At 44.5% G+C, this 18,650-nt stretch overlaps 1 protein-coding gene across 12 annotated transcripts in view; it reads right to left on the reverse strand.

Moving 5' to 3' along the window:
- Window positions 1-18,650, reverse strand: part of DMD (dystrophin) — a 1,926,267-nt gene that overhangs the window by 1,362,905 nt on the left and 544,712 nt on the right. For all 12 annotated transcript variants that reach the window (XM_073357918.1, XM_073357881.1, XM_073357898.1 and 9 more), the window contains exon 8: window positions 1,790-1,971. In XM_073357918.1, the coding sequence (XP_073214019.1) occupies window positions 1,790-1,971 (182 nt within the window). The remainder of the gene's footprint in view (window positions 1-1,789; window positions 1,972-18,650) is intronic.

The raw sequence follows: 18,650 nt of genomic DNA on the forward strand, positions 1-18,650 counted from the left end.
GCAAGCACAAGAGAAAGTGCCTGTGTGACTTTTGTGATCTAAAATGGCAAACTGTAGATAAGCACAGATGAGCTCAAATACTAGCGAGTTTAAATTAAACATCAACCAATAAAAACACATTTAATTAACAGAATAGACAACAGTTATTCCATGTCTTATGTCTATGTTATTTCATATAAACAGCATTTTTATTTCAACGGACCATTGTCTAGATTATTGATGTGTTAGAATGGCACAGCACTTTTTTTTAAAAAAGAGAAGCAACCATACTCGTTATTTAATAACATTTGCAACACCCTTACCTTTTATTCTGTTCCTTCTCAAAAACCAAAATATTTATGGGAGGGCTAGGCAACCTTTGGCAAGCGGCCCGTCAGGGAAAGCCACTGGCAGGCCAGGATGGTTTGTTTACCTGCAGCATCCGCAGATTCGGCTGATCGCAGCTCCCACTGGCTGCAGTTCACCGTTCTAGGCCAATGGGGGCTGCGGGAAGTGGCAGCCAGCACATGCCTCAGCCCGCGCTGCTTCCCGCAGCCCCCATTGGCCTGGAATGGTGAACCGCAGCCAGTGGGAGCTGCAATTGGCTGAACCCATGGACGCTGCAGTAAACAAACCGTCCCAGCCCACCAGCAGATTTCCCTAACAGGCTGCGTGCCAAACGTTGCCAATCCCCGATTAATGACATGCTTTTGAAGAGAATATATCTGATGTTATAAAGTAGAAATACAAAGCAAAAATCCACTGAATTTTTACTTTAAAACAGCCCAATAAACTGCATGCAAAACAATACAAAATAAAGTCTATGCAGACATTTATATTTGATAAATTTGTTCACTGTAGTTACAGATATGCCTGCAGACTTTTTTCCTTTCTCTCTTTGGCCCTCTTGAAAGTGTCATGTTTCTTAAAACTGTCATGTTGTGAGCAGAAATGTGAAAGAACTCACTGTGACAGACAATATCCTGTAAGATCCTGGACAAAACTTACTGAATTAAGGGTAGCATTTTTGCAGTTCTGGTATTACAAACTGAAATGTGTGTGCATTATCGTGAGATTGTATGGAACTTCTTTAGCAGGAAGACAAGATAAATGCAATCTCTGGAAGATACAAGGAAATACAAAGGCCTTTTTGGAACAATGTGAGTCAAATGTATTTCCTCAGGAAATACTTGGAGGTGAAGGGAATTCGAATTCAAATTCTTCCCCTCCAAACTCAGCCTTTTGAAAATACACCCTGGAGAGAGAGACTGTTTGGACATTAACAAATTGCTTCTGGAATCTCCAGATGAAAGGGTAGACTAAACTTGTCATGGGGGTGCTTGTTCTGAGCTAAAGCTGTGATGAACTTCTAAGTTCACAAGAACTCTCCTGTGGTGAGGAGTTGAAGGACTTATACTGCCAGATCCCATGTTAGAGTTGGGGTGATCTCTGGTAAGCTTTATTAGCATGTATATAGGTTCTTTTATTGTTTTTAATATAATTTTCTCTGTAATGCTTTTTACCTTAAAAATAGAAAACTTAGAAAACTGTGTAGTAACTTATATGTGTAGCAATCATGCTGTTATCAGTCTCTGAATAGAAAGCAAGCAGGTGTGTTTAGTCAGACTGTCTTTGCTGGGAAACATACAGTGAAGGCACAAACAGTACAACCTGGTAATACTGTGGTCAGAAGGGAGAGAAATGCAGTTCTTCACCTAAGAGAAGCAACAGCTGGGTGCCTGAGCGTGGGTGTCTTGGTGGACCACTAACTGGAAAAACAAGTGCAGTTGCCCTGAAGTGTGACACTCACCTGTTCAGAGAAGCGTTGTTGATGACTTAATTGTAGGTGTTCTTCTCTAGTGACTTTTGATTGCCGTGGCAATGTTTCCACTTCCTGGATGGCTTCAATGGTGACTTGCTGGGGTAGAACTTGGAAAAGTGATGCCACATACATTAAGATTGACTTCTTATCTGGATAGGCAGTTGCAATATCTGGAAAATATATTAACATAGATAATTTCTGTTTCCATACTAGTTAGTTTGCAATTAAAAAAAACAATCAATTTCAAAGGAAGTTGACAGACTAATGAGCAGTCGATTGTTCATGTGAGTCCTCTAGAGACTAATTAGAGCATTATATTCAGCTCCAAACTTTTCTATCAAACTTGCATACCAATGAGAAAGAGACAAGGTTTCAAATGGTAATTGTCTTTTCATTCACACAAATTTCTCTTCGGTAATTCTTCTTCAGTGTAACTGCAAGCACTGTACAGTCTAACTGAGTGACCTTCATTAAGTAGGACAAGGAACAGAAAATCAAGTAAGCTACATTTTCTTTTGGAACATGTTAATGTTGCAGTGAACATGGACAATCTTAGTAGTTTAATAGTTATAAAACATACAACATTTTAATCCTCTTTAGTTCTGTGGAAAAAAATCACAGGTTTTTCTGCTGATTAGGTAAATGCAAAAGGTGAATGCACAATGTCTGAATTCCCTGACTCCTCAGAAATACTGTTCTAGATAGCCCAAGCTTTTTGAGGTCCAAGAAAGATATTTCATGAAAACAAAGTTTATGGATGTTAGATGTGATAGAATCATAGAATATCGGGGTTGGAAGGGACCTCAGGAGGTCATCTACTCCAACCCCCTGCTCAAAGCAGGACTGATCCCCAATTAAATCATCCCAGCCATGGCTTTGTCAAGCCTGACCTTAAAAAGTCTAAGGAAGGAGATTCCACCACCTCCCTAGGTAACGCATTCCAGTGTTTCACCACCCTCCCTAGTGAAAAAGTTTTTCCTAATATCCAACCTAAACCTCCCGCACTGCAACTTGAGACCATTACTCCTTGTCCTGTCCTCTTCTACCACTGAGAATAGTCTAGAACCATCCTCTGTGGAACCACCTCTCAGGTAGTTGAAAGCAGCTATCAAATCCCCCCTCATTCTTCTCTTCCGTAGACTAAACATCCCCAGTTCCCTCAGCCTCTCCTCATAACTCATGCGTTCCAGTCCCCTAATCATTTTTGTTGCCCTCCGCTGGGCTCCTTCCAATTTCTTCACATCCTTCTTGTAGTGTGGGGCCCAAAACTGGACACAGTACTCCAGATGAGGCCTCACCAGTGTCGAATATAGGGGAACGATCACGTCCCTCGATCTGCTGGCAATGCCCCTACTTATACATCCCAAAATGCCATTGGCCTTCTTGGCAACAAGAGCACACTGTTGACTCATATCCAGCTTCTCATCCACTGTAACCCCTAGGTCCTTTTCTGCAGAACTGCTGCCGAGCCATTCGGTCCCTAGTCTGTAGCGGTGCATTGGATTCTTCCGTCCTAAGTGCAGGACTCTGCACTTGTCCTTATTGAACCTCATCAGATTTCTTTTGGCCCAATCCTCCAATATGTCTAGGTCCCTCTGTATCCTATCCCTGCCCTCCAGCGTATCTACCACTCCTCCTAGTTTAGTATCATCCGCGAATTTGCTGAGAGTGCAATCCACACCATCCTCCAGATCATTTATGAAGATGTTGAACAAAACCGGCCCCAGGACTGACCCTTGGAGCACTCCACTTGATACCGGCTGCCAACTAGACATAGAGCCATTGATCACTACCCGTTGAGCCCGACAATCTAGCCAGCTTTCTACCCACCTTATAGTGCATTCATCCAGCCCATACTTCTTTAACTTGCTGGCAAGAATACTGTGGGAGACCGTGTCAAAAGCTTTGCTAAAGTCAAGGAACAACACATCCACGGCTTTCCCCTCATCCACAGAGCCAGTTATCTCGTCATAGAAGGCAATTAGATTAGTCAGGCATGACTTGCCCTTGGTGAATCCATGCTGACTGTTCCTGATCACTTTCCTCTCCTCTAAGTGCTTCAGAATTGATTCCTTGAGGACCTGCTCCATGATTTTTCCAGGGACTGAAGTGAGGCTGACTGGCCTGTAGTTCCCAGGATCCTCCTTCTTCCCTTTTTTAAAGATGGGCACTACATTAGCCTTTTTCCAGTCGTCTGGTACTTCCCCCGATCGCCATGAGTTTTCAAAGATAATGGCCAATGGCTCTGCAATCACATCCGCCAACTCCTTTAGCACTCTCAGATGCAACGCACCCGGCCCCATGGACTTGTGAACGTGCAGCTTTTCTAAATAGTCCCGAACCACTTCTTTCTCCACAGAGGCCTGGTCACCTCCTCCCCATGCTGTGCTGCCCAGTGCAGCAGTCCGGGAGCTGACCTTGTTCGTGAAGACAGAGGCAAAAAAAGCATTGAGTACATTAGCTTTTTCCACATCCTCTGTCACTAGGTTGCCTCCCTCATTCACTAAGGGGCCCACACTTTCTTCTTGTTTCTAACATACCTGAAGAAACCCTTCTTGTTACTCTTAACATCTCTTGCTAGCTGCAACTCCAGGTGTGATTTGGCCTTCCTGATTTCACTCCTGCAAGCCCGAGCAATATTTTTATACTCATCCCTGGTCATTTGTCCAATCTTCCACTTCTTGTAAGCTTATTTTTTGTATTTAAGATCAGCAAGGATTTCACTGTTAAGCCAAGCTGTTTGCCTGCCATAATTACTATTCTTTCTACACATCAGGATGGTTTGTCCCTGTAACCTTAATAAGGATTCTTTAAAATACAGCCAGCTCTCCTGGACTCCTTTCCCCCTCATGTTATTCTCCCAGGGAATCTTTCCCATCAGTTCCCTGAGGGCGTCAAAGTCTGCTTTTCTGAAGTCCAGGGTCTGTATTCTGCTGCTTTTCTTTCTTCCTTGTGTCAGGATCCTGAACTCAACCATCTCGTGGTCACTGCCTCCCAGGTTCTCATCCACTTTTGCTTCCCCTACTAATTCTTCCCGGTTTGTGAGCAGCAGGTCAAGAAGAGCTCTGCCCCTAGTTGGTTCCTTCAGCACTTGCACCAGGAAATTGTCCCCTACATTTTCCAAAAGCTTCCTGGATTGTCTGTGCACCTCTGTATTGCTCTCCCAGCAGATATCAGGGTGATTGAAGTCTCCCATGAGAACCTGGGTGTGCGATCTAGTAACTTCTGCGAGTTGCCGGAAGAAAGCCTTGTCCACCTCATCCCCCTGGTCCGGTGATCTACAGTAGACTCCCCCCACGACATCACCCTTGTTGCTCACACTTCTAAACTTAATCCAGAGAGTCTCAGGTTTTTCTGCAGTTTCATACTTGAGCTCTGAGCAGTCATAGAATAGGATAAGTCTAGTTATCACATTCCATCTCTTTACTTGGACACTACCAGCAAGCATAGATGCTTTTGCAGGAAGACAAAGCGGATCTGATTTTCTGTGCATCGCTGTGATACACCAGCAGGAAAAAAAAAGGTTGATCTAACCCAACATTCAAGTCAATAACAATCTGTAAAAATGTAAGTAATGTGGTAGCTTTTTCAAGTAGTTCCTTTGTTATTTGGCATTAAAATTTACCTCCTGCACTCAGTTAAGTAAATCAAGATGTAAAAAGACTGTTGTATAAGAAATTTATCATTAATCCCAAAAATACTTAAACATAAGCTTTGGCAGAAGGCCAAGAGATATCCAGAGCAATGAGGTTTTACTGTCAAATCTCACCTAGCTTAGCTAAGAGCTCTAAGGTGCAGAAAAAGTTCAGTTCACATATTCATTTATTCATATCACGGGTGCAATAGCACTACCAGGTGGTATCTGATTCTCCTCCTTGGAATTTGAAAAGCACGAGAGCAGACATTATACATTAATTCTCCATACATTTTTGATGAGAAGGCAAAGGGCATCTGGCCCAACATGGCCAACTTTACCTTTGGTTTATCTTGATTCCACCTTTCTGATTTTTCTCCACCCTTCAATCACTTGTTTCCCCAAGACTTAAGCATTTGAACTAATTTGTTGTATACTTTTTCTTTTAATTAGCATTGCCCACTATATTATTCCATTGACTCATTACCATTTGTTTTACATTGTCCAATTTCTCTGACAAACTCATATTTGACAAAATATTATGCAGAATCTATTTTTATTGTTTGATTATACTGGAGCTTTGAAGTTCAGTTATATTCTTAGAAAGTGACTGCAAAAATGGCATTTGAGTTCCTTGTTTACAGTATCAGTGATTGAAAGATCAAATATACTTGTTTTAAAATATAAATGATTTTTTTCTCCAAGTCACAGCTGGTTGAATTCTATAAGACAAACAAAAAACCCCACCAAACCAATCTTTGTGAATATTTTTGAGTTCTGAACAGCATTTTGGTTTCATCTTGTTCATATCTTTTTATTCACTATTTGCAAATATTTAAACAGAAATTTGTTTGCCCCAATGTCTGGCAAAAAATAAATATAAGTACATGAGGAAGATGTGTTATTCTCCATTTGCTATTCGTGATGTTCCTGTTTAAAAACTTTTGTCACCTAATCAGAATGGCAGATACAATACCACATGACTAAACACACATCACAAGCAACAAATGGTCAAAATGAAGAGTTTGCAAATACCCCGTTGTAAGGGGCCAGGGCGTACACAGTCTGGCCTAACAGTCACAGCTGAGCTGAAGTCCAAATGTCAGGGATGGTAGTGGTGAGCAGGATTCAGAGGAATCACCAGAGCTGAGATCAATATGCAAGAATCGGGGTCAAAGACTGGAGATCAGAGGTAGTATCAGGATGGATGGCCTCTGCCTTCTGGGAGGTCCATCTTGATGCCCTCAGGGGAAAGGATGTAACCCAAGAATTCTGTGGAGAACTGGTCATTTTTCCAATGTTTGCTTCAGCAATCCTTCAAGGATGGAATGAATGTAGTAACAATGCAGCTTAGGATTGTCTGAAAACACAAGTATGTCATTGAGATAATTGACTACATACTGGTCGCAGATGTTTCTAAATACGTCGTTCACAAACCACCGAAAGGTCGTGGGAGCACTGGTCAACCTGAATGACATTACTAAATATTCAAATTGCCCAGAGTGGGTTTGAAAGTAAGCCTTCCATTTGTCTCCAGCCTGGAGGACCACTAGGTTGTAAGCATGCCGGAGGTCCAGTTTGGTGAAAATTCTGGCAGATCACACATGATCTAATAACTCCAAGATTAAGGACAGGGGATACCGGTTTCGGACCATCACCTGGTTTAAGGCCCGCTAGTCTACACAAAGGCATAGCATTCCATCCTTTTTCATAACAAAAAGGATCAGAGCCTAGGAAGGTGGAGCACCAGATAAAGCCCATGGCCAGGTTGCCCTGGATGTATGCATGAAGGTTGTTGACCATGCATAAATCCCTCCACATGGGACCTTCTCCCCGGATTGCAGGTCTACGTGCCAGTCATAATCCCAGTGCAGAGGTAGCATAGCTGCATTTTTCTTTTAAAAAACATCTGCATAATCCCAATATTTTTCAGAGAGATGGGGACTCAGGGTTGGGTGTGACGCCTTCTGGCTAGCTGCCACAATCTAGATTTCCCGCACAGGTGCTTTCAGTTCTGACTGGCTGCAGGAGTCCGGGACCAGAGGGTTGGCTGCATGCTGGCAGACCCTGAGGTAGTATTCAGAGGGAAAGTTGATTCTCTTCTCTCACCAGGAGATGCAAGGGACATGCTGCTTCAAACAGGCAATGCCAAGAAGGAGAGGGAAGTGTGGAGAATGGATCACGTTGAACTGTAGCGCTTCCCAAGTGCTGGATTACAGAATCTGGGGTTACTGTTTCCTGTGTTACTGACCACAATGACAGAAGGGAACCATCTATCACAGGGGTCGGCAACCTTTTCGAAGTGGTGTGCCGAGTCTTCATTTATTCACTTTAATTGAAGGTTTCGCATGCCAGTAATACATTTTAACGTTTTCTAGAAAGTCTCTCTCTATAACTAAACTATTGTCATATGTAAACAAGGTTTTCAAAATGTTTAAGAAGCTTCATTTAAAATTAAATTTAAATGCTTATCTTACGCCGTCAGCCCCCTCAGCCCACTGCCGGCCCAGAGTTCTGTTCACGTAGACAATCCTGAGCAGCATTGTTACTACAGTCATTCCATCCTTGAAAGATTGCTGAAGCAAACATTGGAAAAATGACCAGTTCTCCACAGAACTCTTGGGTTACATCCTTTCCCCTGAGGGCATCAAGATGGACCTCCCAGAAGGCAGAGGCCACCCATCCTGATACTACCTCTGATCTCCAGTCTTTGACCCCGATTCTTGCATACTGATCTCAGCTCTGGTGATTCCTCTGAATCCTGCTCACTGACTACCATCCCTGACATTTGGACTTTAGCTCAGCTGTGACTGTTCGGCCAGACTGTGTACCCCGGCTGGCAGGGGGCCAGCAGGCACAACCCCAGACTGGCAGTGGGCTGAGCAGGGCCGGCGGCCTGAACCCCAGACCGGCAGTGGGCTGAGCAGCTCAGCCCACTGCCGCTCAGGCTGCTGCCGGTCTGGGGTTCCGTCTGCCGGCTCCTGCCAGCCAGGGTCCCAGCTGCCAGCCAGGGTCCCAGCTGCCAGCCCTGCTCATCCCGCTGCCGGTCTGGGGTCCCAGCCCTATCCACATTCATTAGGTACCTACCTTCTCCCTAGTCCTAGCCATTCTCTTCCTCTCTCTGCACTGAGATGAGGGTGGGAGTGTGCTGAGAACAGGGCTGGGGTGAAGGAGAAGGCTGGGGGTTGGGGTGCAGGGTCTGGCCAGGAGCTGGAATGAGGGAGGGGGCTCAGGGTTGGGGCAGGAGATTTGGGTGTGGAGCACTTACCTGGGCAGCTCCCATTTGGTGTGAGGGGTGCAGGTGGGAACGTGTGTGAGGGTGTGTGTGCAGGAGCTCCCGTTTGGTACTCAGGGTAGGGGTGGGGATGTGGGGGGTGCAAGAGTCAGGGCATGGGGTGTGTGTGGGGGGGGGGTGGGGATGTGTGAGGAGGGTGCAGGAGTCAGGGCGGGGGGCTGGTTATGCGTGGGAGGTGCCGGAGTCAGGGCTGGGGTTGTCGGGGGTTGCAGGGGTGAGGGCAGAGGGCTGGGGGTGTGGGCTGGGATCGTGGAGGTGCTCCCAGTCCCCTGCCCTGAGCAGCTCACGGCAGGGGCCTGGAGGGGATATGCCGATTCCACCCCCTTCGCCAAGGTCCTGGGAGCAGAGAGCACGCTGCGGCTCCGCTTTTCCCTCTCCCCCTCCATAGCAAGGGCTGTCAGCTGATCAGCAGCAGGGAGGGAGAGAAGGAGGGGCAGGAACCCAGCATACTGGGGGAAGAGGCATGGGGAGGAAGAAGCTTGCCTGCCCTACAAGGAGAGAGCGGTGGGCGGGGAGTGGGGGTGGAGAGGAGCAGGCCGGAACGGGCAGGATTTTTAATGGAACGCTGCTGTCTGCTGGGGTCAGCAGTGTGCCATTAAAAATTGGCTTACATGCCGTCTTTGGCACATGTGCCATAGGTTGCTGACCCCTTATCTATCATCTTTACAAGGACTGATGTAAGCTTTAAATTGAGTGGGAATTGTAGCACTCAAGCAGCTTTACCATCTATGAAGTTACTGGTAGACCTGGAATTAATCAGGGCCCACTGAGGGGGAAATCCATTTGGCTCCATCTGTGGTATGTAACTGTATTTGTACTCGTAAGTGTGGGGAGGACCCAGGTATCCTGGATCAGGTTTCTCTTGAGGGCTAGGGATAGTGTCAGAATGTAGTGCCTTGGTGGTGCCCAGGCTGGCCCCATATGGCCTGGGCTCACTCGTTTCCCAATTCCTTTTGGGTCAACATCCAAAATGGGCAAGAGGCAATGGCATGTGTTGGTGCTTCACAATAAAAGCATATGTTGTTATGCCATCACCATTCCTTTTCTTCCAGGGTCAACCATCAGTGGCCCAGATCAACCTGCACCAGTGTGTAGTTGGAACCTGGGGGTTTTGGCATGGATAAAGTGGTGGTGGGGTGCCCCTCCTTTTCTTCTTTCACTCATGAAGCCAGTTGTCGATGCAAAGAGATTGATCAATGAAAGCATCCAAGAAGGTCAGAGTCTCAACATGGGTTGGTTCATTTTTTACTTCCTCAATAAGTCTACACCGAAAGTGATTCAGTTGGGCTGCCTCAATTCCACTCTATGTTAGCTGCAAATCGATGGAACTGGACATGAGGCACCTGGTTCCCCTTGCTGAAGCCTTCATAGTGTGGCTTCCGCTGAGCGACCACAATGAGGATTGTAGAAAATTGCAGGAAATGCTTGCAGGAAGGCATTCTAGTCCACTGTCCTGCTCCAGCAGGCAGAGGCCCAATCCAGCGCTTCTCCAGCTAGCCAATTCATCACTAAGTCCCACCTTCGCCTGGTACATTCAAGGGCAGAGCAGGAAAATGCAACAGCTCTGACTCAGGAACCCCCTGAACTTCTGATGGTTTCCAAAACCTTTGGGTAATGGGACAGCCCAAGCACAGAATTCTCTTCCTGGTACCATTGCAAGCTGCTCACGGAGTGATTTTCCTCTAGGAGCTGCGCCACTTAGGACCATAGTAGATGATTCTCAGTTTGGAGTTACATGACCCACTCCTGCAGATCTGGTTCCCTGTGGAGTCCTGTGGGTAATGGCAGACTCCACCCATTCCATATCCCTGTTAAGGGCTTCTATAGAGGGGTTGGAAGTGGATCTGGGCAAACTGTAACGTACCGGGACATAAGTGCTCTGGCCTAGCTGTCACAGCCGGGCTTGAGTCCATATGTCAGGGATAGTAGTCAGTGAGCCGGGATCAGAAGAATTACCAGAGCCAGGTTGAATGAACAAGAGTTGGGGTCAAAGTCAGGCTGGGGTTGGAAATTGGAGAGGAGAGGAATTACCAGGCTAGAGTCTGAAAACAAGCATCATGGTCAGTCAGGCTATGATTGGAAGCCAGAGGTCAGGAGTTGCAGGAGGGCTGAAGTCTAAATTGTTGTCCAGACATCTTCCAGGGGAACCCTCTGGGGTTAAATAGGGCAGTTGGACAACTAGTGGGCCAAAGTTCCTGTCACTCTAGCTCCCTTGGGTGGTACTTCTCGTGGCACCTATTATCCACAGTACTTCCTGGATGTGGGTCTGCATGGTACTATGAGAATGTCAGTGGTCCCAGGCTCTGCAATCCTAGGTCCTAGTCCCTGCATCCTTATACCCATATGCTGAAAATGGTTTGTCCATTCTATTAGGCAAATACTCAAATAATTACAATATGCAGATATCAAGACAGACTGGCAATCAGGGGGAAGAGCCTACATTCTTTGGATTATTTAGTCACAAGAAATAGTTGATCATCTATTGCCAGACATGAAAAATCAACTCGGGATCTGAAAGGCAATCTGGCTGTGTTTTTTCTTTTCTTTCTTCTAAACTCTAAGTCCAACTCTTGAATCATCACAGCAATAGTGTTTTCTGTAGGAAAACACTCTCTTCTGTTAACCTGTGCTACCCTATTACATTCAGATTTTGCCCTGACACATGAGTAAAACTATTCTCTTAATCAGCTATTTGCCTGGAGGAGCTTAAAAGTACTACCAGATATGTAGACAATTTTAAGATCCTTAAGCTGTCCAAGATAAGGAAAACAAAAACAAAAAATTTACCAACTCAAGAGAAACATGACACCTCTCAGAATTACCCATATACCCTTTAAAAATTATTCCTAAAAACTAGAATATTTAAGAAAGTTTCTCAGAGTTTCTAGGCCAACCCACTTTTGAGATAATGTTTTAGATAAAAAGTATTGGAAAGCTCTCCAAAAAATTTAAAACACCTTTATTTAAGTCTTATGTTCAGAAATGGCCCTTTCTGAATAGCCTCAAACTTTCCCAAAAATTTTCAGGCTAGAGACAAAAAGACTAAAAAGAATGTATTGAAAAAGTTAGACTAGCAGTCAAAACAGAATTTAAAATGGAAACAGTTACAACCTTAAATAACAGGTTTCAGAGTAACAGCCGTGTTAGTCTGTATTCGCAAAAAGAAAAGGAGGACTTGTGGCACCTTAGAGACTAACCAATTTATTAGAGCATAAGCTTTCGTGAGCTACAGCTCACTTCCTCAGATGCATATCGTGGAAACTGCAGCAGGCTTTATATATACACAGAGAATATGAAACAATACCTATTCCCACCCCACTGTCCTGCTGGTAATAGCTTATCTAAAGTGATTTCCAGCACAAATCCAGGTTTTCTCACCCTTCACCCCCCCACACAAATTCACTCTCCTGCTGGTGATAGCCCATCCAAAGTGACAACTCTTTACACAATGTGCATGACAATCAAGCTGGGCTATTTCCTGCACAAATCCAGGTTCTCACATCCTCCCCACCCCCATACACACACAAACTCACTCTCCTGCTGGTAATAGCTCATCCAAACTGACCACTCTTCAAGTTAAAATCCAAGTTAAACCAGAACATCTGGGGGGGGGGTAGGAAAAAACAAGAGGAAACAGGCTACCTTGCATAATGACTTAGCCACTCCAAGTCTCTATTTAAGCCTAAATTAATAGTATCCAATTTGCAAATGAATTCCAATTCAGCAGTTTCTCGCTGGAGTCTGGATTTGAAGTTTTTTTGTTTTAAGATAGCGACCTTCATGTCTGTGATCGTGTGACCAGAGAGATTGAAGTGTTCTCCGACTGGTTTATGAATGTTATAATTCTTGACATCTGATTTGTGTCCATTTATTCTTTTACGTAGAGACTGTCCAGTTTGACCAATGTACATGGCAGAGGGGCATTGCTGGTACATGATGGCATATATCACATTGGTGGATGTGCAGGTGAACGAGCCTCTGATAGTGTGGCTGATGTTATTAGGCCCTGTGATGGTGTCCCCTGAATAGATATGTGGGCACAGTTGGCAACGGGCTTTGTTGCAAGGATAAGTTCCTGGATTAGTGGTTCTGTTGTGTGGTATGTGGTTGTTGGTGAGTATTTGCTTCAGGTTGCTTCCCCACACCTCCCTTCTGGCTTATGATGAAAATGGCTCAGTAGGCTGTGACCCTTGCCTCTAGAGAGAGAAGGGCTACGTGGAGGGTCACAGCGAGCCTCTGAGGCTAGCGAAATCCACCAGGAAGTGTGGGACCCATTGAGACAAGGTCAGAGCTTTGTCATAACTGGTGTTAGGGGTGGGATCATCATTCACAGCGTGGCGGAAGAAAGAGGTTAAAAGAAAAAAAAGTGCACTGGGTTTTGGGTTTTTGTTTGTTTCTTTGTTTTGTACCACAATGGAGGAGGTGGTAAGAGCTCTGTTACAAGCCCCCAACAGCCCAGCAGGAGGCCATCTGGGTTCAGGCAATGGTGCAACAGGAGTCTATGTGGCTACAGGAGGAAACCAATCAGTTATTAACGGGCCAGGCAACACAAGATCGTGCCCTCTTGCGAGAGGTAGTGGACCAGCTGAGGATCCTCACCACCTAGGCCCGGGGCGTAAGGGGACGTGAACCCTGAGGGCCACTGGTTGTCTGACAAAGACTATGTTGGAAGATGACGTAGAGGTATATCTCCTCTCATTTGAAAGGACTGCTTAGCATTAGGCGTGGCCCCAGGAGCAGTGGGCCACCATTTTCACCCCTTTTTTGTGCAGAGAGGCCCAGAAGGCCTAACTTTGATTGCCTGCCATGGATGCCATTGACTATACCCAGCTGAAGGCAGAGATCCTAGCACGATCAAGGGTGACAGCAGCGGTAAGGGCCCAGAAGTTCCATGAGTGGAAATACCAAGAGAACAAGCCCCCGAGGTCCCAGCTATTTCACCTCATACACCTCGTGCAGAAGTAGTAACAGCCCGGAGGAGATTTTGGAGACCCTGGTCATGGACCATTACATGCGGGGACTGCCACCAGAACTCCGCAAATGGGTAGGCCAGAACGATCCACCCACCTACGATGAGATGATCACGCTGACAGAAAGACGCATGACAGCCAGGGAACTGACCTGACTATGCAAGGAAGGCCCCTTTCGAAGCAAGCACCCGACCCCAACCCTGGAAGGTTGGGCAGCCAAACCCCCCCGGGTAGTTCTAGGTGGAAGAAGGGGGGCAGGCAGAAAAGCAGCGGGGACCCCAAAAGGAAGGGATTGGCCTGAGTGCGGTGAACACTGGGACTAAACCCCCCATCCCCTGTGATAGGGGAGTGATTAGAAGCAATTATAGATGTTATGCATGTGGGGAGTGGGGACACACAGCAGCACAGTGTCCCAGCACTGAGGACCTATGCAAGGTAACTTGGGGGAATGGGAGATCCCTTATCCCACCTTGCAGGGGTCGCATTAGCCCCACATAACTACATCAGGCCGATGAGGATAAACTGAGGATAAAGAGAGACTATAACGCTTGTGGACTCAGCAAGTGCTATCACCCTCATATCGGGTAAGCTGGTAAAAAGTAGCCAGCTGCTAGAAGCCAAACGCACAGCAGTGATGTGCATGCATGGGGCCATGAGCCATTACCCCACCATCCTGGTGGAGATAGAGATTCAGGGGAACCCCATTAAGGTGATAGTGAGCGTAGTTCCTAAACTCCCATATCCTGTAGTCATTGGGAGGGACTTTCCAGGGTTTAATAATTTACTCCCCACAGAGAGGCTGGAGGGAGGTGGGGACCCTGAGGACAGCGACTCATTGCTGGGGGAATGTCAACCCCCGCTGTTCACTGAGATTTCTCAGGATCTGTTCTCAACTCCCCAAAAGACCCAGAAGACAAAAAAAGAGAGGAAGGCCACAAAGGCCTTGGGAACCTGGATCCTGACCCAGGGCCAGAAAGCTGCCTAGCAGGCAGATGGACACAAGCAGCCATCAGAGAAACTACCACCATGGAAAGTGAGCAGTAGGCTGGCCCCAGCCTTGACAGAAGCGAGCTGTTGGAAGGAGCAGAAGCCGACTCCTGGGAGCTGGGGCAGGTTAGTCCCGGGAGAGAGACTTTTGGGCGGGACCAGGCTGAGGACCCCAGATATGATAATGCCAGGAAAGAAGTGGCTGAGATAGATGGAATACCCATGGATGGGAAGGTCTGGGGTCCAGGACCTTACTTTATAGTGAAGAAAGATCTCCTGTACCGTGTGTTGCAAATGCAGGAGCAAGAGAAACAACATCTGATGCCACAAAAACAACAAAAAAAGCTATATTGAGGAAAGGTCTTAAAGCATCTCTGGACTTCACTGTTATTGAGAACCAGTTAATCTTCTCTAAAGTCTTACAAGTTAAATTACCCACAATCACCGTTTTGGAGGACACCTTGGGGGAGAGAAAACCCAGGCACAAATCCTACGGTGGTTCTTCTGGCCAAGAGTACATGAAGATGTCCGGCGACAGTGCACCTCTTGTCTGGAGTGACAGCTACATAGCCCTCGCCTACACTTGCGGGCCCCTTTGATACCTTTTCAAATAATAGAGGTACCATTTGAATGCATAGCCATGGATCTGGTAGGGCCCCTAGAGAAGACAGCTCAAGGCAACCAACATGTGCTTGTTGTACTGGACTGTGCAACCCAGTACCTGGAAGCCATCCTCCTGCGCAACATGGCTTCCAAGACAATAGCTAAGGAGCTAGTACAGATCTTTGCCCAGGTTGGGCTACCCAAGGAGATATTGATTGATCAAGGGACAACTTTCATGTCCAAGTTGATGAAAGATCTCTATTCGTTGTTCCACATACAAGCCCTATGGACCTCTGTATACCACCTGAAAACAGATGGCCTTGTGCAAAGGTTCAATTGGACCCTCAAGGCCATGATCAGGAAAGTGGTGAGCCAGGATGGGAAATATTGGGATACCCTATTGCCTTACCTCACGTTCGCCATCCGTGAGGTTCTGCAAGCCTACGTAGAGGGCGACAGTGAGCCTCTGAGGTTAGCAAAATCCATCAGGAAGCATGGGACCCACTGAAACAAGGTCACAGCTTTGTCACAGTAGGAAATAATCTTCGGAGAGCTGCATTCTATATACCAGAGCCTTTTAAGGTAAAAAGTTGAACACTCAAATTGTGGCATACAAACATCATGAGTGGCTTTTGGAAACATAGCCTGCAAAACAGATTTGTGCTAGGTCTAGAACCTTGATCTGCCATTGAGATGTACTAGTAAGTGGAAACTCACAATGCTAATTTCATCACTCATTTTAATATACTATGTAATCTTGTGCCTCTTGAACATTCAGCTATTTGGTTAATATGGTTCATCAGGTGCAGAAATAATCTGGGATTCAGCTACAGAACTAAAAAAAAGAACAGACGAAAACCCTAAATAATAAATGATCCCCTCCTTCTGCCTTCCCAGCTGATCTTTGTAATTTATGTGAGATTTATTAAGAAAATAATTAGCACTGCTAAGATTTTAGAGGGATCTCAGAGTTTTGATTTTCTGTAGCAAGCCACTTTAAGTTAACTCATGTATTTGTTCTTATTGAGGACTATTGAATGTAACAAAACTGGGAGCTTCTAAGCCAGTCTATTTTGGTGATATCCAATGTCAAAAAGAAGTCAGGCTTTTCATAAAGTGATATACCAGCCAATTTTATAAGCCTCATATTTCATAAGTGGCTTGTCATAGGCAGTTCATATTTTGTCAACAAGCTATCCTCTGTCAACAGACAACACATTTCCGGTTGAAAGGAACGTTTTGTAGAAATCAGTGAAGGTGGGAGGAGAGTGCTTAAAAGCTAAATAACCTTTGGGTTAGAAAATGGTATACAATCCTACTCAAACGCTATCCAGAATTTTATAAGATTAGAGTTCTATAGAAGTGTGTATAAATTACAAATATTTATAGAAATGATTAACGTTTCCAATTCTTAAAATGAGCTTTGGCTATAGTGAATCATAGGCTTTCCAAGGCATGGCATCTTAAATGGAAGAATTTTTTAGTTCAGTGATTCTCAAACTTTTGCATTGGTAACCCCTTTCACACAGCAAACCTCTGAGTGTGAACCCCTTATAAATTAAATTTTTTTTTATATTTAACACTATTATAACTGCTGGAGGTGAAGCATGGCTTGGGGGTGGAGGCTGACAGCTCACGATCCCTCATATAATAACCTAGCAACCCCCTGAAGGGTCATAACCCCCAGTTTGAGAAACCCTGTTTTAATTATATCTGTCCCTGTCTTCACACATCCTCCTTTCTCAAAATTAAGATTTTCCTCTCCATCCCCTGAACAAATATATGTCTAGATTCATTTGGGGGTTGATTCTATTCACTTTTGGTATCAACCTGCTGGCAGAGTAGTTTTCAAGAAGTAGAAAGATTTGATACATTACAGGTAACTCTTTGCTATTGTATGTTAACTACTAAAGCATGTTCTGTACTTTTTAATGACATTTTGAGAACCTCATTTTGAAACATTTTGCATTATATAGGTGGCAGAAGCAAAACTGAATTCCGAGTTCTGTAAATGTGAAAATCCCTCTCATGTCCAACTACAGAAGTCAGATAGTCACTAAGAAGGAAATAAAGAAAACTAAAACTGAAAAATTCCTACACAATACATAAAACTCTGGGTTACTATAGCTGCTTTAACACACAATTGTTCAAAGTAGCGTTCCATGAATTCTACCTCTCATGTAATTCTTTAGGGCCTATTATACCATACGAATAGATTGCTCCCACTTAAAAATATTAATACATACATAGCACTGAAGTGGAGTAAATTAATAGCTCTGATGATAATTACCAAATGTTTATGACTTCCAGTGAATAACAATGGGACTTAAAGAAAAGGAGTACTTGTGGCACCTTAGAGACGAACAAATTTACTTGAGCATGAGCTTTCATGAGCTACAGCTCACTTCATCGGATGACTGCTCAAATAAATTGATTAGTCTCTAAGGTGTCACAAGTACTCCTTTCTTTTTGTGGATACAGACTAACACGGCTGCTGCTCTGAAACCAGTCAATGGTACTGAGGCCTCAAAGTGCATAAGTCATGTTTGAAAATGGGATTAAGGCACTTTTGAAAACAATACAGCTGTTTAGAAGGAACTTTCAAAATATGCAAAAATTAAATCAATTTACATTACATTGGAGATAAGGTCAATCTTATTTAAGTATGAGAAACATTAACTTCTATAATGTAAACTCTTCCTTGCAGGCACTATGTCTTCATATATGTTTGTTCAGGGCTGAACACATTGGGTCACCTGTCCTGACTGGAGAGCCTTAGGTGCTATTATAGTACAAATATTTAAAATGATGATAATGCAAAGCAGGACACAATGACATTAGTTGTCATAAGCAATTTTTAATTAATAATCTCTAAAGAAATCTTTGGAGTCATCTCTCAATGTGAAGGCTGAGGACAAATAAGCAGGTGCTGTGTTCCATTATGGAGGAAGTTATTTGATTTGGAAAGGTCTTTCTGAGACAGACAGCACAGCAACTTTTATATATATATATATATATACACACACATACATACATACACACACACATTAAGTTATATAGATGAATTTCTGAGAGTTTTCCATTTATTATAAATGGTGCAACAGCATTTACACATCCTTATCCTTGAATAGCACAGTGAAGATTGCTTTCAAGACTCCCCAAATTGTTAATAATTTCAGAAAAACATTCGTGTTTCAGGAAAAAAAAAAACAGATTGATTTCCCTATCTGTGAAAAATTGGAGTTCATATTTCCTCCTCAAAAAAACCCCCAGAACATTACTAACAATTGTAGAATATTCTTTGTTTTCACAGAATTTCATTTTCAGGCTTCTTGTCAATGAAGGCAGAGTATAAAAAAA

This window comes from Lepidochelys kempii, chromosome 1 (assembly GCF_965140265.1).
Source record: "Lepidochelys kempii isolate rLepKem1 chromosome 1, rLepKem1.hap2, whole genome shotgun sequence".
NCBI lineage: Eukaryota > Metazoa > Chordata > Testudines > Cheloniidae > Lepidochelys > Lepidochelys kempii.